The 23,357-nt window shown below is 39.1% G+C and overlaps 3 protein-coding genes across 3 annotated transcripts; 1 reads left to right on the top strand and 2 right to left on the bottom strand.

Moving 5' to 3' along the window:
• The first annotated feature begins 1,638 nt into the window (after positions 1-1,638).
• On the top strand, positions 1,639-8,611 carry zgc:136439 (uncharacterized protein LOC678627 homolog). Its single transcript, XM_044366323.1, has 8 exons — positions 1,639-1,981; positions 2,627-2,716; positions 2,877-2,956; positions 4,454-4,569; positions 4,994-5,091; positions 7,970-8,038; positions 8,127-8,185; positions 8,339-8,611. The coding sequence occupies exons 1-8, from the start codon at positions 1,790-1,792 to the stop codon at positions 8,457-8,459; spliced, it is 825 nt and encodes a 274-aa protein (XP_044222258.1). The 5' UTR covers positions 1,639-1,789; the 3' UTR covers positions 8,460-8,611.
• asnsd1 (asparagine synthetase domain containing 1) lies at positions 8,447-12,196 on the bottom strand. The gene is made up of 3 exons (XM_044366321.1): positions 10,787-12,196; positions 10,325-10,506; positions 8,447-8,855 (listed from the first exon to the last, which is right to left on the bottom strand). The coding sequence occupies exons 1-3, from the start codon at positions 12,194-12,196 to the stop codon at positions 8,609-8,611; spliced, it is 1,839 nt and encodes a 612-aa protein (XP_044222256.1). The 3' UTR covers positions 8,447-8,608.
• On the bottom strand, positions 11,828-15,625 carry LOC122992502 (ASNSD1 upstream open reading frame protein-like). Its single transcript, XM_044366324.1, has 4 exons — positions 15,425-15,625; positions 14,358-14,411; positions 13,032-13,107; positions 11,828-12,257 (listed from the first exon to the last, which is right to left on the bottom strand). The coding sequence occupies exons 1-4, from the start codon at positions 15,497-15,499 to the stop codon at positions 12,217-12,219; spliced, it is 246 nt and encodes an 81-aa protein (XP_044222259.1). The 5' UTR covers positions 15,500-15,625; the 3' UTR covers positions 11,828-12,216.
• Positions 15,626-23,357: the final 7,732 nt, after the last annotated feature.

Raw genomic sequence — 23,357 nt, 5'->3', positions numbered from 1 at the left:
TCAGGAAGCTGAGTCATGTTTAAGAGAAAATGTCCAGATTTGAACAAAAATAGAGCAGAACAACTTCCACACTCCTTAAGATGGATTATGTATGTTGACTTTACAGCAAAAGAAGACAAATGTAGAAGAAGTGGTTACAGAATACTCATAAGACCGTATCACTGCTTTACTGGTTACTCAACTGGAGGTTTTGTGTACTAGCTTTGTATATTTGTTGCTTTTCTTGCGGTACGAACCAGTTTTGTGAAACTCAGACTGTTTTTGTTTAGATTGTCAGAGTTGTGTATTCACTTCTGAACTTTTAAAGCCTTCATTGTTTGGTCTGTAGTGATATGAGTCCATCTGTCGCTGTACATATGCATCATTTTTAGGGCTGCAAATAACTTAATTTATTTTTATTATTAATTAATCAGCTGCTTATTTTCATTATTAAGAACATTGAGAGTGTCCTGACCCAAGAGGAGATTGTGGAGTCTGAGGTGACATCTTCAAATGTGTTATTTTGTACAAGAAACAGCTCAAAACAATGCCGACACATTTACCAAAAGCAATTTACAAGCAATGAAAAACAGTCAAGCGTTAAAGGACAGTGACTCACAAACAGCCAAGTTAAATTCTCAGGTCACTGACTGGATACAAATGCAATGAGAAACAACGCTGGACAGGTTGGTTTGTTTTGTTTTGTTTTGTTTTATAATTAACATAAGAAATGACTGGAAGTACATAAGAAATCCCATAAACAACAAGAAAGTAGTGCAAATAAATTTATACCAACAAATTCTCACATTTGAAAGCCTTGAACCAGCAAAAATCTTAAACAATAATACGATTATCAAAATAGTTGCTGATTCATTTTGTTGATTGATTAATCGACTAATTGGGGCTCTAATCACCTCATGATCTATGCCCTATTTGGATATTAAGTAAATATTAACATGATAAGTTTGCACATGTAAGGAATGTCACTGGGAAATACAAAGTTAACTGATCTTTAGTAATCTATACCAAGATAATACAGTCATTGCCGTTTTTATTTTGAGTCGGAGCACCCGGCAGGTCTTTCTCACAGCAGATATTTAGAGCTGTCAAAGCAGAAAAAGCACAGCTGTAACTGATGATATTAACGATGGCTTTTTATTTCAGGTCTCCCAATAGTTATATTTTTCAAATCTGTTTGTAATAATGAAAAAAGACATCAGCTTTATCCTTGGAAAAAAAAACAAAAAACTAAACACCTCTTTATAGGTCTTTTCATAAATCATTCTCACCACTTCTTAATTTGTTTGTTTTGTTTTTTGTACACTTGTATGTATGGAGCATGAAAAATGACATAAGCATAAATAAATAAATGTAGGAATACATAAATAAATGTAGAAATACCGAGATGTAGAAGTAAATAAAGGTAGAAATACAGAAATAGCCTAAATAAAATATTATTTAAAGAAATATAGAAAATAAATCCAAGACATTAATTTAATTCATTCATTTTTCATAACCAAAATGTATTTATTTCTCTATTTATTTATGCTTGTGTCATTTTTTGATCCATACACTTCAGTTTTCTTGGGAAATCACGAAAGTGCACCCGGAAGCGCTATTAGTCCGAAGCTAGATCTCGCGTTATCAGACTTTTGATTACTGGCCGTATGTCAGTTCTCGCGAGAAGACACCAAACTGCTACGGAATGTTTCCCAACTGCCCGTTTTGGGTCTCTGTTACGTGTCACCTGTGATTAATAACCGTTATTGACCTTCCTGGTAGAAAGTTAAGTCTCTGAGCGGAGTTTAAAATGAAAGCTGTGATTCTCGCCGCCGGGTACGGAACCAGGCTCCAGAGGGATGTGGCAGCCGACAGCAGCGGGAGGTTCGCTCACCTGGCCGGTACCGCTAAGCCGCTGCTGCCGGTGGGACGCTGCGCCTTGATCTCCCACTGGGTCCAAGCCCTGACCGCCTCCGGCTGCGTGGACCAGATCTATGTTGTAGTAAGTTACAGTGTAGAGAGGGGCTGAAAATTACTAAGAACTTTGTTTTTTCTTCTTTCCTCTCCTATTAATCATCTCACGACCCTTCAGATTTATCTGCTGACCCTTTGGAGGGGCCCTGACCCCTAGGTTGGGAACCACTGGACTAAACTAGCTAACTGTATATAAAGTAGTGTAAACTAGCTCCACCTCCAGCAGCTACAACAGTAACATGCTGCTCTAACATTGATGCTTCACCATTAATAATCTAATGATGTCATATATAATAATATATCAGTCTCTACTTTTACTGCAATACTTTAACTACATCAAGCTCATAATACTTATGTACTTTTACTGTAGTAGGATCTGAGTACTTCTTCCATCACTGCACTATAGTGATTGGTGGAAGTACTGCTCTTATGTACAACTTTGAAGTACTTTACATGAGTATTTTCATTTTGTATTACTTCATACTTCTATTCCTCCACATTAATTCCTGAGTTGGACATAAAGGAGACAGTTTAATATGATCGGATTAATATATTTTTAAGGAGGATGGTGATATTTTTGCAGCTAACGTCTCAAACGTTTCCAAATCTTGATGTTTGAACTGTTAACTGAGAATAAATGACCCATTATGTTCCTCTGTTCTCCTCTCCGCAGACCAACGCTCTTTACCGAACGGCATTTGAAGAGTGGGCAGCACATTTCTCAAATGTCAAGATTCTCAGCGATGGGACGAGAAGTAATGATGTAAATAAAGTTCCTATTTTCACTGACATCGCCAATAACTCACCAGCTAATCCTGGACCTTGTCTCTAGTGATCATAACCTTTTTTCAAAACTTTGATCAGATTGTTTGGATTGATCAAACCTCTAAATCCAGCCAATATGAATCATCTGGTCCCACTAGGAGCGTCTGGGCGCTGTGGCCTGTCTGCAGCTGGCGGTAAAGCACTTCAAGATAGAGGATGACATCATAGTTATCGGAGGGTAAGTTTACTGATCTGATAGTATCGATACTCTGCACAGAGAAAGTTCCTGAAGGTGTGAAATCAATTCCTGTTTCAGGCATATTGATGCAGCTTCTGTGACAGGAGACATGTGAAGTAGAGCTGCAACTAATTATTTTCATTATCTATTAATCTGCTGATTATTTTCTCTATTTATCATTTGGTCAGTTAAACAGCAGAAAATGGTGAAAAACACTCATCACACAATATTTTGTAGCACAAGATCATCAAATATCTTACTTTGTCCAACCAACTCATCCAAATCTGACATTTGAGAGTCTTGAACCAGCAAATTTTGGCATTTTTGCTTGAAAAAGAGTGTTAACTTCTTAACATCCACCGGGTCGCCAGCAACCCGCTTAAGCCAGTTGTAATCGGTAGCATCACGCAGTAATGAGTCAAAGCACAGTTTGGCCAATTGGAGATAACTGGAGAGGTTCAGGGACACCAGTGCTCCCATAAGGTTAGTCCTAGAGGTCTGGGATTTTATACAGGTTGACAAGATGTAGAAGGTTTATGGTGTTCTGCATAGTTGTGGCATAAAACATGTCCTAATGATTGTTATTCAAATATGATTCTTTATAGACGAGGACCAAAAACACTTTTTTGAGCCTTATATTTGAACTGATGTAGTTTTCTTTGTGTTTTAGCCACATGCTAAACAAACACATCACCAGAAACTAGAAGACGTCACTTGTCAAATGAAGCCTGATACATTCATCACAGCCTTACAGTTCTTCTGTTAGAAGCTTTTCCATTTTGGTGTGCCAAATAGGCAAAAATTCTATAAAAAGGGTGGATGTTAAGGGGTTAAAGACCTTTTAAATGACTCCAGTGTGAAGTGTGTTGGACTGTTTGTATGAGCAGACTGTAAGAAAACCCTCATGTGGGACACTTGTGATCATCAGGAGAGTGTATGCAGCACACTTTATTCAAGAAGTAGGATGTGAGGAAGTAAACATTGGAAAAAAAAGTTGATATTGGTTTAATGGAAGAACAAACGCTGTCATCAAATCTGAGATTAGTACTGAAAATGATGTGAAATATAATCCGTGTGTGGTATCTTCCTCTTATTCTACATGTAAACAGGATGTTATGTTGGTGATGAAGCATCAGCTGAGTTTAATGTAGAAAATTAAAAACATTCTGTTTTATAATAGTGTCATTTGTTTTATAATTACAAAAAAGAGAACTAAAAACAATGACTTTCTTATGAAAGATGATGAAATTGTGAAATGTGAGTATATGTTAGTATTTGGACGCCTGGTTATTAAGAAAAAATGTTTTGTATAATTAACTTTTATGTGTTTTTTTCTTGTGTGTAAAACATGTTTTTTGTTTGCAGCAATGATTTCAGTCGCCAGAAGTTATTTATGTCGTATTATTGTGTCATTTAACACCATGTTGGATTGATCATTTTAATGGGACAGCATGAAAGAAAAACAAAATAATAATTCATTGATTCAATCCTCAACAGTGACACTCTCTTCAAAGAAGATTTCAGCCTCAGTAAAGTTACAGAGAGATTCTCTGAGCTGCAGTCACAGTGTGAAGACAACAGTCTGCTGCTGTCGTACCAGTGCAGAGACGATGGTGAGTTTCTCCAGCTTTGTGGTTCTGAAGTGATGCTCAGAACTGGAGCTGCAGCGATCAGTCAATTCATCAATTACAGAAAAATAATCAGCGAATATTGTGATAATGTTTTCAGTCATTTTTCAAGCTAAAACACCAAACATTCACCACTTCCAGCTTCTCTTTCTGTTAGTAAACTGAAGATCTTTGTGTTTTGGGATGTTTGTTGGACACATGTTGACATCATCTTGGGTTTTAGGAAATTCTGATTTCATTTTCCACAATTTTTCTGACATTTTATAGACCCAACAATTGATACGTTACAGCCTTACTCAGACGTACGTTGATGTGGAACCTGATGGGAACTTTTTTGTGAGGGGATAAAATGTCAAACATGGCTTTGTCTCAAGCTCACAGTTTACTATTTGTGTTTTTATTTGTACAGAAACTCAGAAATACGGGATCCTGGAAGTAGACGGTGATCTTCGTGTGCTCTGTATGAAGGAGAAACCTCGTCCCTCTGAGACGACGTCTAGAAGAGCAGTAAGTTCACCTCGCTTAATAAAGCCTGTCACAAGGACACACGAGATTTAAGATTCTTTGCAGAAGAAGGGGAAAGAAACAAGGATCCACCAGAAATAATGTTAACAGGATTGTGTCCCTACAGTGCAGAAATCATTAAGCACATGACATATTTATTGTCGTGTTAGCTGCGTACGCAAGATTTTAAAATGAAACAGCGACTTTGGGGATGAATGGCTCTAATTTGCTATAATTAAATCATATTTAAATCAATCTCTTTATAATCAATGACTGAAGTCTATGATGCATAAACATCAGCAGACACTTTGATGAAGAACATTCAGCTCTTTGTCAGTAAAACAAATCCTTCACTCAAAGAATCATTTTGTTGCTGCGTCGTCCTGAAACAGAGGAACTATTTATACATCAGGGTGCATGAAATGATTAGTTTCATTATCTATTAATCTGTGTTGGGCCGTGGCTACAAGTTTGGCTATCAGCAATAATTAATGATTATCAAAGATAATTGTTAATTATTAAAATCAATAAAATTATTAATAAGAATTAATAATAACGGGGCACCACCCTGGACTCAGGGAAAAAGATAGCCAATTCAGTCTCAAAGTGTACTAATCTATGAATTTGGGACTTTGATTAATAATTAATTTAATAACTATAAACAAAATCACCATATCAATAGCTAGTAAAGGTTGAAGGATTTGGAGTTCTTTACAGAGCAGAGGTTGGCAAAACTCATTCTTGTGCAACATTAAAACAGACAACAGGTATATCCAAAAGCATTTATTTAACAAAAGGGTAAAAGCAACACACAATACTAATCTAGCTAAGTGTATCTATATACAAGTGTGAATGTGTGTGTGTGTGTGTGTGTGTGTGTGTGTGTGTGTGTGTGTGTGTGTGTGTGTGTGTGTGTGTGTGTGTGTGTGTGTGTGTGTGTGTGTGTGTGTGTGTGTGTGTGTGTGTGTGTAGGGAAGACAATAGCAAGATGGCTGCAGTCACCTGGTGACTGAGCACATGGCATGTCGACACTTTGGCTGATAAAGGGAACTACAGGGATAAAAGGCCAGACCATGTGGTGTCTTGAACCACATGTGCTGCCTGAACCAAAGTTTGCCAAACTAAGTTTTAACCTCTTAACTGTGTGGTTCTCTATTCAAGGCCAATTGGTGTATACTAAAGGTGCCAGGTTAAAACAAGGTTAGTTGCATGCAAGGCCTAGTTACTGGATGTAACATGTGTTAAGCATGCTAACATTAACCTAGCGGTGTGGCTATGCAGTAACCTGACTATAGGCAACAAGGACATCACAACAACAGTTCAATGTATAACCTTAACCAAATCAATACACGTACAGTACATTGTTTGAGTTAAACATTCTTGCTTAGCCGTACTATGCTTCACTGTGTTGCTAGGCTATGCCCAGTTGTTACCAGTCCATGAAGGAAGAGATGCTTTGTGGTGTCCTGCTTTGTAGCCGGTGAATCCGTGGGTGAGTCAGGCTGAGAAGGCTTTGGCTCTGAAGCTGAAAGATGCAGGCGTTGCTGGGCAGACAGCACTCCAGTCGTGCAGAGGGCCCAGGTCACTCCTTGGTGTAGAGTTAGCGGCAAGCTAACTCCATTTCGCGGCTCCTGTACTTGTTAAACTGGCCAGCAGACTTGTGTGTTAGCTGCTGGCACAAGGAAACTTAGTTTCTGAGTCTTAGGCAGGCTCTCGCGTCTTCTGCCGTAAAGAAGACTGTGTGTGTCTGCTGTGAGCAGGCCACACAAGAGAGCAGAGAGCTGCTCCAGCAGCTCTGGAGGTGTGAAAGAGAGCAAGGAGCTGCTCCTGCTGCAGCTCGTGGAGAAAAGAGAGAGATAAGAGGGGAATCTCTAGTTTTGATAACCTGGATCCATGGGTGGAGCTTCACACTTTGGGTGCGAACCCCCAGGGCTCAGGTTTCTTGGAGTCTTGAAACATGTGGTAAACTGTGGTCCACATGTGGTCCCAACATCTGACAACTGTCATATATGATATAACTGATCTCTTGATCTTTTCAGCTCTTCTGTGTTTAAAAAGGGCAACAAGTCCTTCACTGTTTACCAATCACTGATCTGAAAAACCCTCAAACATCCTGAAAGATAAGTCAGTTTAACCTGAAAGTCTAAATGTCTTTTCAGCATGTTGACGGTAACGTGCAGCATCCACCAACCTGTGATTCTTGTTTGTTTGAAACACATGAGATGAAGTTTCACGGTTCGATCACATTCTGATTAACATCGAACCCTGACGGTGTGACAATCAACAGACCTGAGATTAAAGTCCAGAGTGAAACTTTTAGCAAACCATCACCTGACTGATTGCAGCAATAAAGCAGTTAAGACCGTAATATTTTATCATATGACACAAACACAGTGTATTTAAAGTATAAATCACTTATTCTGATGTTTTATATTTAATATTACATCATTTCACCCAGCAAAAAAACATGAAACTTCTCAGAATAATTTTTGAAATCATGATACTTCAATAACAGACGTGTTGTTTTCCAAACTCACACATTGTGATGCACAAACTGATTATTTTCATGATTGAATCTGTAGATCATTTTCTCGGTTGTTATTTTGTCTATAAAATATCAGAAAATGGCGATAAGTTATAATTTCTCACAGTCTATGTCTTCAAATGTCTTGTTTTGTACAAACAGTCTAAAACCCAGATATTCACTTTACTAATCATAACATTTAAAAAGCTGCAACCAGCAAATTTTGGGCATTTTTGCTTTTAAAAAAATGACAATTATTTGAATATCAGAACTATTGCAGATTCATTTTCTGTTGACTGACTGATCGTTGCAGCTCTTTATATCTTTCATCTAATAATCATTTCCATTGTTTTTCAGTGTCCTTGTTTCTATGTGTTGTCAAAGAACATCCTTCTTCTTCTGGATACTTTCCTCGAGGAAAAGCAGGTAAATGTAATAATCAGAGCCTCCACATGTTAATGAATGAAGAACACTTCATAGTTTCACTGATAGACTGAATGTTTTCATCTCACAGGAAGCTCCTATTGAAGAGAAAGACGCTCCAGGAAACTTTGTGTCTTGGCTCATTCCAAGGTAACGTCTGCTGGATTTTGATTCATTAAAGTATCTGTCCATTAATTTAGTTTATACATGTAAAATTATGAAGATATTCAGCTAAAACTGGCACACTTTTTTATACATTATGTCTGCATTTGTCCATGAATGCCTGTTTGTTCTTCCTTACAGGAAACCGGTACACGTTCATCAGATCTCCGGGCGTTTTGATGTTGGAAACCTGCCGTCATATACTGAATGTGACCTTTACTTCAAAGAAAAACTTCAAGATATCGAGTCTTACATGGTGTAGAAAAACATTATTTTTATTATGCAATGTTTCAAAATCATCCATCACAGAAAGTAATCTAAACCTGAACTGAATGTACTTTTATAATGAATATTTTCTATTAAAATGATTTTTATATATTTTATATATTTTTATTAAAACCAATGATCCATCTACCCAGTGAGGAGTCTGGTGCATTTGTCAGAGGCCTTTTCGTGGCCGTCCTCCATCTTTGCGATGCGGGAGCCGAACTGCATGGCTCTCTTGGGCAGGACGGCTGACGGGCCGAGGCCCAGCTGCTTGGCCGCCAGTCTGAGGAGGAGTTTCTCCCCGACTCCTCGAGGGAGGGACAGGTCCGCCTTCTCCCACACAGGCAGAGAGTTCAAGTAGCTCACCACGTCCTCGTCCAAGTAGGGAAACCTGCACGTACGAGAGAGATATGTGTTAAGAATTGACTTGATCTTTTAACATACACAAACGTCCCGATTACTCTGGATATTCTACAGAACTCAGACGACAATTTGAATAGAGACTATTTGTCCCAGCTTATATTGCATAGAAGTGTAATTTGTCTCACTGTACCAGGTTCAACAAAGCTACCAGGAAAGTGGAGGAGATGTCAATCAAGCAGAGTCTGAACAAGCCTCCACAGTCCTGATCACAAGTCTAATATTCCATAAATAAGTGAGTGGACCATGAGTGTGAAGGGTTTTTAAATAAATACTGCTTAACGAGACTTAAAGTCGCCCTCCAGTCAAAAATGTGGTTTTCTTCTTGTTGGATGTTTGAGCTTCAGAATGATGTACGTGAAGAGTTCGGGGGGAAAGTTTCTCTCTGATCACCTTCAATCTGAGTTTAAAACGTTTACCTACAAGCAGGATTTGTGACATCACAACTAGTTTGGAAGCTAATCTTGGTTCAAAACGCAACTTACACAGCAGTGCCCAGTGCACAAACACTGGGAATGAACTTTACAGTGAAGCAGGAGACATCTTGTGTCCTGCAGTTCAACTTTTAAACTTTGCATATTCATAGATTTTTTTTTTAACAAGGTAAGACATTTTTATGTCTTGAAGCATGTCTGGAGGGGAACATTTAAGCTACATGAATCCTATCTCGTACCTATTTAAGATTTGATCTGTAAGAGCTTTTTCCTTTCTACTCTGACATAATAGGATTTTTCTCATAATAAATTTTGACACATCAGTAGGAAGAGCACAAGTGTGAAATTAAAACTCAGTGTCAGGGTCCTGGTGCTCACTGGGACATTCAAGTTATTCTTAACACCTTTGCTTTTCCTACCATGACCAGTCCAAATGTCTGCTGTGAAACAGGTTTATTACAAGCCTGAACTGCAAGCTGCTGGAGTCGTTTTTATACAAACAACAGTTGCTCAGATCAGATATTTAACTGGAGGAAACTCCAGTGAACACAGGAAGAAAGTGCAAACGCCACACAGAGAGATGTAATACGGCTGACCAGAACGATGCCAACACAAAGTTATAATAACCAACGTGTCCGATTGAGCAGAGCCGGTTTGAGGCCCAGTTTTTAGATTCTGCTTTCACTTTTTATTGGTCTATGAATCATTTATACAGTGATTCCTTCCAGGCATCAAGGTACTGAATATTAACACTGAAACAACTGACTGATAGAAAATGATTCTGTCAAGTAAATAATGTAAAAGATTGATTTTCTATGTTTCATATTAAAAAAACGTCATACCGTTTATGTTGTATTACAAAATAAGCAGTTTCAAGACTTCGCTATGGGCTCTGTTAACTTGTGATGGATATTCGTCATTATTTTTGACATTCAATAGAGTAACTGACAATTTAAATAACCATTTGTTGCACCCTGATCACATGTGACACGAGCACCACACCTACCTGGCTTCCTTCCCGTGGTCTCCTATCACTCTGTCGTCTCTGCCCATGTTCCTGGAGGAGATCCTGCCCAGCTCCATGGCCAGTTCCTGGATCAGTCCTTCATGTCCGGACGTCTTAAATCGGACTCTGTGTCTGGAGTAACCTGCCAGCTGCTCGTCTGCTCCGATTCCTGTCAAAATGACCTGCGGGCATGAAATAGCGACAGTGAAAGCACATTATGAGGAGATGTAATGGTCAGTATGAACAGGAGGAATGATGTCAATGTTCATCTGGGCTCCTGACTGTTATTTAAGGACACGTTTAAAGAACTGTGAACTATAATAGCAGCAACTGTCAGCGCCTCAGGTGTCACCCTGGTCAAACAGCCCAGAGTACAGGTACATCAGGTCCTCTGCACGGGTAAAAAGTTAAATAAAGCTCTTTGTTCCTGGAACGGTACAAAGTCTGATGTAGGTACTTCACCTTTGCTGTGGATGTGAAGATCTTCTGGTCGTTGTCCTCGGTGATGAACCCCGTCCCTCTCGCCGCAAACCACACAGAACATCCGATGCTGTCGTCCAGCACCGTGTCCAGCGGGTGCACCAAATGACAAACACGCTCACGCCGCATTTTCTGCAGCTCCTCGTGAGTTACGTTGACTTCAACAAAATTCCACCTTCTGTCAGGGTTCAAGTCTTGTAATTCTTTAAGCCCGGCTTTACCGCTAATTCTGTCTGGAACATCAAAGGGTCTGAATGTTTGTGAGTCAGCTCTGTCAGTCTGTGAATCTAAAGGCTTATTTTTATGCTTTTTGGGTTTCTTTGTAGACTCTTTCTGCGCCTTTGGCTCCTGCAGTTTAAACGCTACATTGAGAAGGTCTATTGGTTGATGAGCAGGTATGTGACGGTCAGCCAAGGCGGCTAGAATCATTGAATCGATGCCTCCTGAGAAAAGTATGGCGACAGTCGCCTGGTCGTTAGCGGGAGGTGAGTCGTTTTGCGCCCTGAAAGGCAGAGACTGAACACGTCGTCTCACGGCCTCGCTGAGAACATCGATAAGATCGTTCACTTCATAGTCTTTCTCTTTGCTCGCTAGCAGCTGCTCCAGGTCTTTGACAGATAAATGTGAGTTTGAATACATTTCTGTCTTGTCTAACGATTCTGGGATTGACGTATTAAGACGGCACACAGGTGAGGTGAGGACAAGACCTGATTGGTTCATCACAGCAGTGCAGCCGCTGGGGACAGATATAGTTTCACTGCAGTTAGAGGGGAGATCTTCTCCTGCGTGGGCCCAAGGATAAACCTCAAATGTCACAGAGCCGGCTTCAGTAACCGCCTTCAGGTCGATCCTGAACACGCCAACTGCTGGGACTTCTTGCCAAGCAGACGTAACAGATCCAGAGGTGTGAGCTGCCACAGAAGTCAAGGTCAAGGCCTCTTCATCATATTTCCACAACAAACTCCGCCTGCCAAAGTAGTCTCTGCCAAACCAGAGGTAGTCTCCGTCCTTCTGGTAGTAGATGAACCCCCACGGTCCCCGTAAAGCAGACAGGACAGACAAAATCTCTGAAGGGCTGTTGCAAGAGGACAGTCGCTCAGAGACGACAGTGGTGTCGTTCTCTTCCGGCATCAGCGGCAGACCTCCGAAAACCTCCCCGTTCCACGCCAGGACGTTTCCGCTTCCGTCCTGAACAGGCTGAGGGGTGAGAAGACCTCTCATGTGGAGAACGTGGGCGGATAATAAACACCGACATGAGAGGTTTGTACCTGTGACTGTGACTGTGAAATCCTTACTCGAGTTGGGCCCTCTTCTTTTCAAATGTTCGTAAACTGTTTTGTCCGACTCAAACTGAGCCGGCGACAGACTCAGCAGACAGAAGATGCCACACATAGCTGAGGTGAAGGTCAACTTTACATATCCTGCAGCTCCTTCTTCATGTTATCCAGTTCCTCTGCAGACAGACAGTTCGATCAGTTAAGTTCATCGACAACATCATGTCAAGTTTCTAAATAATCTACTGTAACCGCTCTCTTCAGGGAAGAAAGATACACGTCGCCCAGGGCAACAGTGTGGCTCATTGACGTGTTTTTAATAGTTTTTATACCATGATCTGGATCAATACTTGATCCTGATTGGCTGCAGGGTGTCCATTAATTCCTTAAACTGGACACCTACTGAGTGGTTCCAGTGAAACTGTCTGTTCACCGTTCTAAATGAATGCGCTGGCTTAAATGAGTAACCATAGCAACAGGGACGCAGTAAAAGCCTCCGTTTAAAATTTATGACAATAATCAGTGACTTCAACATTTCTTTTAATCTATTTGGAGAATATGACAACTTTGATGACTGTGATGCACAGAAACAGAGTTAACACCAGGATAGCTAGCTAGTCTTGTTGTTGAACATACTTTAAATTATATTTACTGTTTGTCAACTGTACTCAATGTTATTGACTTTGAATGCTAGCATAACATTAGCTTTCTGGCTTATAGCCGAGCCAAAGGGTTCTATGAGCTGAGTAGAAATATCTCCTGTTGCCAATAGGTAAGGTTCGTCCTATTTACTGGAGTACTGAACAACGTTTCCATTGCATAAGAACCTTACAGGATAGTAATGATAGTTCCAGGTATTAGTCAAACCCTCAGGTGTTACCAGAGAAACAGTTATGGCTTCTGAAAATTTTAATTGCAGAACACATGAAAATGACTTTCAGCTCTCAACTTACTTTTGCATGAACCCAAAGTCTGACCTCTGTCTGCCAGGAAGAATATGTTGCTGTTCCTCTGCTGGATATAAACTTTCTGTCAAAAAATACATACAAAATATACATAAATACGCACAAAAGTACACAAGTTCCTGTAAAAAAAAGTGAAGGGAAGAAGAAAAAAAACTGCTGGCTTCTTTGAAAACAGAAGATTTGTCAGACTCACTACTCAAACGTTCTCTCCATTTATATATTTATATACACTCACTGAGCACTTTATTAGGAACAGCTGTGGATCTAATGTTATCCAATACATCAGCTCTGCCATAAATTATACTTTTACAAAGCTTTTACATTTTCATTTCATTCATTTTCCTGATATTTAGTCCATCCGTTACTCTTTCATCTAGGGTTGCAACTTCAGTTTATTTCCATTGATTATTTTCCTGATTAATTGATTAGTTGTTTGGTCTATAAAATGTTAAAATGTGTTTTCCAGACACCGAGGAGACATCCTCAAATGTCTTGTTTTGCCCACAACCCAAAAAAATTCAGTTTGCTGTCATAAAGGACAAAAGAAACCAGAAAATATTCACATTTAAGAGGCTGGAATCAGAGAATAATTTTCTTTTATCTGCTGGTTTTACAGCCAGACAGTAAAAGACAGAAACAGCTTCAACAGCACTGAATTATTTTTGCAACCAAAAAATCTTCCAGAAAGCCACAAATATTTTAACCTCATCTGGACATCTGAACATGTTCCTACATGTGACTTTAATCTGTTGCCATCAGGGAGTCGTTATGTTTTACCTGCTTGTAAAACTAACCACTACGTTGTTCATTTCCTCTGCAATCGACTACTAAATGCTCTGTAGTTCTACATACAGCTGCCTGGTGTTTTTTATTCCTTTTGCATATTGTATTATTTATGTTTGTTTGATGTGTTATTGTGTTGTGTGAACAACAAGCTGCTCCAAACAAATTGCCTCCAATGGGATTAATAAAGTTGTTTGTATTGTATCAATTATCAACATAGTTGGTGATTAATTTAATAATTGGCAACTGTCTTGGGGTTACGTTAAGGGCACTCGAAATCGATTAGCATTATTATTACTAATAATTAAATATGTTCATTTCAGGCAGACTGTGTTTCTTCAAACACAAGTCTACTCATCCTGTCCTTTATTATTTATTTGTTTATTTAATTTAGACCTTATGGTACAATATCTAGTAGGAATGTTGATATTCCTCAAGAAATAGAAACAGACTGAAACAATAACTATACAAAATATACATTTATGTATTTAAATGGCTTAAAAAATCATCTTTACATTCCAGGAAACTCACCCTGTTCTTCTTCAGGTTGGAGAGTTCGTCCACAACGACTTTCTGCTCCTTGATCTGAAAGTAAACAACACAAACGATTTCACTGATCTGACAAAATTAAACATCTTCAGTCTTCAGTGTGAAGATGCTACTTGAGACAAGCTGCTAATGTTGTCTTTTCATCTTGTAACTTGAACCATCAACTGATAAATTTCACCACAGGTTTCATTTAACACCAGTGGAAGCACATTATGTGAAAAAGGTCAAATCTACACCAAATTGTAGCTTACATGTGATGTGACTACTTCTCTATCTAGTGTGACTGACTGACATCCTGAACTGATGCTAATCAATGACTCCTCCTGTAATATGACTCTCCATCAGAAACGTCTCTGGCTCGCTGGTTGTACAGCAGCAAAGAAACTGCTGCCATTAAGATAACAGCTCCCTCATTCTCTATCGATACATCTGTGGGTTTATAGTCTAACAGACATTTTAATCTTGGAATATTAATCAGATAAATTAAATGGGGGCTAATACAGATACCATTGAGGCTTGGAAAAGATATACAGGCATGGTGCACTAAAATTATCATTATTATTATTTATCTTTTTAATTTAAATGTATTTGTATTTATATTATATGCATGTATACTGTCAGCGTTGCAAAGATGATCTGATTGCATTGAAATGTGAGAAATAAAGTAGCAGCCTATAAACTGCTATACAACTGGGGGACAGAAGATGTTTATGTGTGTGTGTGTGTGTTTCTGTGTTTCTGTGTGAGTGTTTGTGTAGTGTGTGTTTGTGTGTGTGTGTGTGTAAATGTATACAACAGCAAATTCATGTAACGTGTGTGACTAGGTACACATGTTCACATGTATGCATTTTCTTTCCTCTCCTTATTAAAATACAAAAATGTAAGACAAAAAGAATAGCTGCTAATAGAGTCCGTATATGTAAAGTTATACATTACCATAACTGTAGATATATTAAAACATCTAACTGAATACTGAAGTCAGGTTTTCTACAACTACAAGCTAATGTTAGTAGCTCGAACATTAGCAGCAGCAGCTGTTGCTAGGTTACCTTTCTGTTCATTTCCTCCTTCAGTACAGACTGTCCTTCGTAGTTATCGTCGTTGTCTCGGCTTTTTGAAGACATTTTGGCAAAAAGAAACGCAGACAGAACCAGGTGAGAGTTTTCATTAAAGTAGCTGGAGCTAGCTAACTGCTAACTGAACTGAACTTCACGCGACAGTAAAACTCTTCCGGGTCGGGAGGTGCATCCGGTTTTTACTCTACTGCCCCCTGAAGGTGAGGAGGTCTCTGAATGAAACACACTTTTTTTTAGGGCCCGAGCCCAAAGGGCGAAGGCCCTATTGTATTTCGTGTGTTTGTTTCTCTCTTCTTGTTCTTTCTTTATTATTACGCCACATAAACCCTAAATTTGACCGCCTAAACATGCTCAAAAACTCACCAAATTTGGCCCGCACATCAGGTCTGGTGAAAAATTTGATAAAATGTAAAAATCAACCCCTAAAGTGCCAAAATGTGCTCGATAGCGCCACCTAGGTAACTAAAATGGCCGCCACGGCTTGTAGGAATGTCGTAGAGAGATCGAAATAAAACTCAATTATTCGTATAATCAAGAACATAGATCAAGACCTACAAATCATACGCTGACACCCCTGACCTAAATCCAACAGGAAGTCCGCAATACACACATGAAAGTACGAGTTTTCCCCAATTTTGGACCCCGAACAACCTCCTAGGGCGTTAATGGTATCGATTTCAAACTTGAATACATGAATTATGACACTGTGCTGAACAAAAGTTGTTAAAAACTTTGTAATAACTCGAACGGTTTAGATATTATAAGCCCTGAAAGTTGTAGTGCCACCTCACACCTTATAACGTAAACCAATGGGGAGGTAATCTCAGGGCATGAACTTTGTGTCAAACAAATGGTTCTGACGTCAAAACTACAAGTTTGACCACTTTCAAACCTGTATCAATGGATTCAGGACGAAATTTCCTACAAAAACTGTGATTTTTAATGTAAGATGTGGCCAAAGTAATGTGATTTATGTGGAGATTTCACCGGAAATGTACTCCTCTCTAACTGCTCCTCGTTATGTGACTCCCTCAGTGCTGCGAAACACTCCACAACACACACTCATTATAAAATAACAGGAGGAGCAACAAAAGACTTTAAAACTCAAACTCTAATACCTCAAAAACAGTAAAAGACAAAAAAAACATGTAAATTCAAGATTTGTAGGTCAAAGTCTCGTGACTCATTTAAAGTTAAAATGAAGTCTGTATCTAAAACTATGTGGAAGCAGTAAATGTTCAACAAGGTGTGGGTTCGCTCACACTCTCCATTCAAATATATGAGTATTTTTATGTGTCCAGCTGTAGTTACTTATTGTCTCTACACACCTGACAGTACACATTTCAATCAAACTTTGACCAGGTCATGTGGGTTAAAAGTCTGTACTTTTCTAAAAATAGACTTAATGAAAATTAGGAAATTAATTTGTCTTAGACACAATCTCACTATGCTTCCATATTGTCTGTTTCTCATATTGTTACCTACTGTGCACAGGAAGTCTACCTTACAACACACATCATCAGGTTTGCATGATATCACATAGCATGTTCTCAACAACATAAACTACAACATGCCTTTATTTCGCAGGTGTGTTTGTTACTTTGTGGATGTTTTCTAGCTCCAAATAGCTTCACCACTTCATGCACTGTCCGAAAAACACCTGTGTATGAAGAAGTCCACGTGCAGACCCACCGACCACGTCACAACCCAACGTGCATGGGGCGCGATTTTTTTTAGAGATTTTTGATATGAAACTAATCTCCACTGGTGCAGGAAGTATTCAGATCCTTTACTTAAATAAAAGTTCCAAAAAAGCAGTGTAAAAATACTCCATTACAAGTAAAAGCCCTGCATGAAAAATCCTACCACAGTAAAAGTACATAAGTATTATGAGCTTGATGTAGTTAAAGTATTGCAGTAAAAGTAGTGGTTTGGTCCCTCTGACTGATATATTATTATATATGACATCTTTAGATTATTAATAGTGAAGCATCAGTGTTAGAGCAGCATGTTACTGTTGTAGCTGCTGGAGGTGGAGCTAGTTTACACTACTTTATATACAGTTAGCTAGTTTAGTCCAGTGGTTCCCAACCTAGGGATCAGGACCCCTCCAAAGGGTCACCAGATACGTGAAACTGTGAGACTGACTCGAAGCTTCTCCCTTGTGATTCTCCTGTCACTACACGAGGTTTAAATCATACTGTAAGAATAATTTCCTTATTTATCTCATCATCTGATTAATTTCCCACCTTGATGGAAACAACAGCAACACAGGAAAATAAACTCATGTGACTTGAACTAACTGACAAAAGTCACGTTTTATTTACTGGAGACTTGACACTGTTTCCTCACAGCAGGAAGGTTCCTGGGAGTTTATGTGTTCTCACCATGACTGTGTGCTTTTAGACATGCAGGTCTGGTGGATTAGTCACTTTCAGGTATGTAAATGAAGGGATGGTGTTAACTCGGATGTGTGAATCTCTGCACATCAGCCCGACACGATCGAGTTGCTGCAACTTATTAAAAAGGTTGAAGCCTCATCTCTCCAGAGGTTGAACTGGACTCTGATAATTGGTGCATATTTAATGAACATTAATTTATACTTTGTGCTGTAAATTTGGGATTAATCTATTGTATTTGGAACCGGTAATCATAAACAATAAACTTTGTTCTTTATTTCAGCTGGAGACTTGACTAACTTGGCATTCAATCAAGCTTGATCTGGCCTCCTCTGAGGAAAGTTTATTTATATTCTCTATGATGTCTATTTTTATTTGACTGGGTTTGAAAGCAGAAACTCAGAGGATGCCGCTGTAAAAAGTGAAGTGTAAGCAAATGGGAGATTATTACAATTTCATGACAATTTATAGACAAAATGATTAATCAATTAATCAGTAATGAAAAGAAGTGTTAGTGTTCAGATCTTACCTTCTGGTTCTCTTACCAAGTACCGTTAAACTCTTTCATCTAGCACTGCAACTTAAGTTTATTTTCATTATCCATTAATTATCCGTTGATTATTTTCTCGATTAATTGATTAGTTGTTTGGTCTTTAAAATATCAGAAAATGGTGAAAAATGTCGATATATGTTTCCCAAAGCCCAAGATGACGTCTTCAAATGTTTTGTTTTGTCCACAACCCAAAAATATTCGGTTTAAAGTCACAAAACGCTAAAGAAACCAGAAAATATTCACATTTAAGAAGCTGGAACCAGAGAATTTGAACTTTTTTCTCTTAAAAAATGACTTAAAACAATCAATCGATTATCAAAATAGTTGGCGATTAATTTAATAGTTGGCAATTATTTGATTAATCAACTAATCATTGCAGCTCAGCCCAGCCGTCTCACTAAACTCTGAGAGAAAACAGTATCTACTCAGGACCAAAAACCTAGACATCATTACGTTATTCATATACTTATATTGAAATTATTTTGTTTCACATTGTTTTAATTTGTGTTTTCTGCTTTGTTTTTTACTGTTATGTTGTTTTAATCCTGTGTTACACTGCTGCACAACAAACTGCCCGTCGGAGACAAATAAAGTAACTGCTTGATTGTTAGTTGCAGTCTTTGATATTTTCACTGGATATGTGGAAACTTTGAACTGCTGGTTGTGCCAGATGTAAAGTCAAACGTTCTCCAAAGTCACTGAGATTCATCCTCTGGGCACCAATTGTACAGCAAGAAAACAGAAAATGTCGACCTCATGGTGGCGCCGGAGGAAAAGTCAGGGGGTCACCAAACCCAGTAGGATTCAGCCAATTTTTGTACACAGTTGTTGAGATATTTCTGTCTGGACCAAAGCGGTGGCCCGAATGACCCCCCTACAGCCTCGCCGCTAGTCATTACTCAATCACTTCGCCAGTTCAGATTCATGAAGGTCTTCAAACCAGCAACCTTCCAGTCAAAAAAATGCTCATTAGCCTGCTGCTGGTCCTCAATATATTCTCTCTGAGCTCACACGTGATACAGTTACATTACAGAGATCATTATGAGCATCGGACATCCTCTGACATGGCCTTTGGTCAATATCGGGTAAAGAGAAACGACCCCGGATGACACAAGTGTTGATCTTTCTCCAGCAGAACGCACCTTTTGGACCTGCAGCGTGACAGAAAAACACACCTGCCTGCGGGCTCACGTTGGTTTGCTGCCCACTGTGCTGCGATGTCGTATTGATCCGAAACAGCTGTCAAATGTTTACCGTTTCATTCCCTGGAATCAAGGGCTGTAATTTTGGGAAAGGCAACCAGGTTATCGCAGCCAGACAGTGACCTTTGATGTTTATCATTCTCTGGTTGACAAAGACGAGCTGGAATCAAAGTCTCAGTGGTAGATATCCACAGAAACAATAAGACCGCAACACTGTTATGTTCCTAAAAATGGGTAAAGACAGTAATTATAATCATTGTTTCTTGTGTGTGGTCACTCAGATAGCTGATAGTCTCATTGTGTCCAGTGCCATGACACTCTGGGAGACCTCAAGAGCCTGGCTTCAGTTATTCCAGCTAAATATCAATGAGATGACTGTAGCTGTAATTCCTTTTAGCTCTATTGCAACAGCACACAAAAAAAGAACAGAATGCCTGCATGAAAAATAGAACAATAATCTGATCCAGCCTCACATACACCATCCTTCAGGTGAGATTTTACACCCTCCCTCCACCCACTATCCCTTCTTTAGCTGCGGCCTGTGACTGTCACACAATTTAAGGCCGCGGGAGGCAAGTCATTCCCGTATTTTTATCCCGAGAAGTACAAATTTAGCCGACGTAAACACAGCTTGTTGTTGCTGAAAAGGGATCCCGCCAAGGGGCAGACATACCTGCATGGTCACATGGCCACAAAATGACACAGCAGCCTGTCTGACCGCTGATGACAGGTACCTGAGCCTGGCTGACACACCGGCCCACTAATAGTGCGGCTGGTAATCTGTTTGTACCAGCTCAATGTGTGCAGACTGTCAAACGGCTGACAGCTCTGTGTGATCTTTGAATAGATCACAAAGGGACAGAAGTGCCTATTGTCATCACCTCGCTCAAAATATGTGCTTATGTTTCCTCTTGGGGTCAGTTCTGCTCCCTCATGCGATGAGATGGCACAGAATAGGCCTACGTGTTTCTCAGAGACTAAAAGAAACCAGTGCTTTGTATGTTTATTTACCATCTATATGAGTATAAATAATACGAATCATATTATTTATCAGTCCAGGCCTTCACATTGACTGTCCTCAACAACTTTTTTGTGCACCCACAGTACTACATGCTAAAATATAGCGATTATTTGTAGATAATGACTGAAGTGACACATGTTAAAAGCTAAATTCAGGGCTGGATTGACCCACTATGGGGCCCCTGGGTGAATATGAGCAATGGGTCCTCATTAAAACCCACATTTCCCCCCTCTCTCTGTGCATTGTGAATGTATTAGTTAGTCATTAGTAAGAAGTTTATGCTAACTTAATGAGGCTTATTTAGCTCTCCTATTGTGTCCGGGTCAAATTTGACCCATTTTTCAAGTTAAGCTGTGTGAAACCTACTTTTAAATCTTTCTGATCAAAACAAGGTTTCATTACATCCTCTGCAAAGGCCGACTGAATATTATGAAATACATTTTAATCATTTTTTGAAATGCCTATAAAAAAAAAGAAAGTTGTGTTGTGGGTCAAATTTGACCCGGTAGTAATTATGGGTTGTTTATGCAGTGAAATACATATTAAATGTTGCCAAACCATCATGAAAAACAGAAATTACAACAAAAAAACAATAATAGTAATGAAATCCTGTAATAACATTGTGTAATAATATTAAAATTGTGTTTCATGCCAAGAAAGTGTTTTGACTTGAATTCAATTGTAGAGAAGCATGCAGCAAATATGATCCCTCGCACACACACCCCACTCTCTCTTTCACACACACACACACACACACACACACACACACACACACACACACACACACACACACACACACACACACCACACACACACACACACACACATAAACATCTCCTGTCCCCCAGCTGTATAGCAGTTTATAGGCTGCGGCTTTCTCATACTTTATTTCTCACATTTCAATGCACACCTGGCACAACACACACACACACACACACACACACAGACAAACACACACACACACACACACACACACACACACACACACACACACACATCCTTGTCTTAGGTCACTTTTGGGGACATTACATTCATTTCCTGTAGACTTACCCTAACCTTAACCATAACCACTGACCCAAAAATGTGTCCCTGTACACTATGAATACAGACAAACACACACACAACTAGGCCTTTATTATTTCAGTAAATTGTTCGTTAAATGGTGCATTTTACTAACCCTTGGTGTTCAACAAGCACTGAAAGAAACACTAATTATCATCCGGTAAAATGTTTTATCTGCTAGGTGACGTATTATTCAACCATAAGCATAATAAATATATGCTTACTTTGATATTTTATGTACCTTAGACTGCATTTAACCAGTGCTGATAATGACTTTTCAATTTATGTCTACTTGTGTTCTTCTTCCCTGACTGAACTGGAATGAAGTCATTATCAGCACTGGTTAAATGCAGTCTAAGGTACATAAAATATCAAAGTAAGCATATATTTATTATGCTTATGGTTGAATAATACGTCACTTAACAGATAAAACATTTTACCGGATGATAATTAGTGTTTTTTTCAGTGCTTGTTGAACACTAAGGGTTAGTAAAATGCACCATTTAATGTACAATTTACCGAAATAATAAAGGCTTTAAAGGAACAGTTAAACATTTTGGAAAACATGCTCATTTGCTTTCTTGCTGAGAGTTAGATGAGAAGATTGATATCACGCTCAATCTTCTTATCTAACTCTCAGCAAGAAAATAAATACATGTATTTCCAAAATATCTCCAAAATGTGAACGTGAAGCTTTCATGTCCTCTGAAGGCCTGAAGCCACAGAGCAGCAGCTCACTTTACTTTTCATCCAGTCCAGCCTTTGCTAAATATTGACCCACTCACCTTGTTCTTTATAAGTAAGTTGGAGATGATTAATCTTAGAATATAGACTTGCAATAATATGTATGAAACGAAGAAGAAGAAGAAACTGATTAACTTATGTTCTAGTTCATTGCCTCATGCATCAACTTAAATACATTTTTAGGTTAAACATTGTATGTATTTAAATCTAAATGCATGAAAAGCTGCATAAGCCTGCTTTCAACACCACACCCTTTAGAACTGGCTGCCTACTTTGGTGGACTAGATTCTGAGCTGATCTCATATTTCACAGTGTGTTGCAATAGCGCTGGATATAATAATGAATGTTTATTGGATCAACATGACTGCAACAGAAATCTCTCTCACAAAAAAAAAAAAAAAAGAATCAAGAGACTCTTGCTTCAGCCACACGTCGTTTCGGTGGATTCGGACGAAATTTTTGGCGTGTTTGTAGAGAGTCTCTGCGTGCTTTTGTGCCTTGCGCTTGAGGGAGTTTAGACAACAGATGGAGCACATTCTTGTTGACATACTTAAGCTTTCACAGCACTGTAGGGATGAGTTGAAAGAGAAGACCATGAAAAGCTACAGAAACAATCATAACTTTGACTGCTGAGCTCATGAACGAATGTGCAGTGCTTGTATAGGCTCAGACTAGCAACAGAGCTCCACCTCTCATATATTATCCAATTATTTCACTTTCTATCATCCAATAATCATCTTAGCTGAAGAACATTTAACCCACCTCACCTGTTTTGTCTGTCTCTGCTGTCACTCTGCCATATCACTGCTTCCCAGTGCCAAGGTCCTTTGGGGGGGAGAATCTGCAATTGGATGCTATGTATGGGGCGCCGTCCCTTTATATCCATTTAATCGACGGGGTCAAAGCCAAAGACTATAAATAAAGC

This window comes from Thunnus albacares, chromosome 11 (genome assembly GCF_914725855.1).
Source record: "Thunnus albacares chromosome 11, fThuAlb1.1, whole genome shotgun sequence".
Taxonomy (NCBI): Eukaryota; Metazoa; Chordata; class Actinopteri; order Scombriformes; family Scombridae; genus Thunnus; species Thunnus albacares.
Note: the sequence above shows the minus strand (reverse complement) of the source record. Positions and strands in the feature narration are given on the sequence as shown.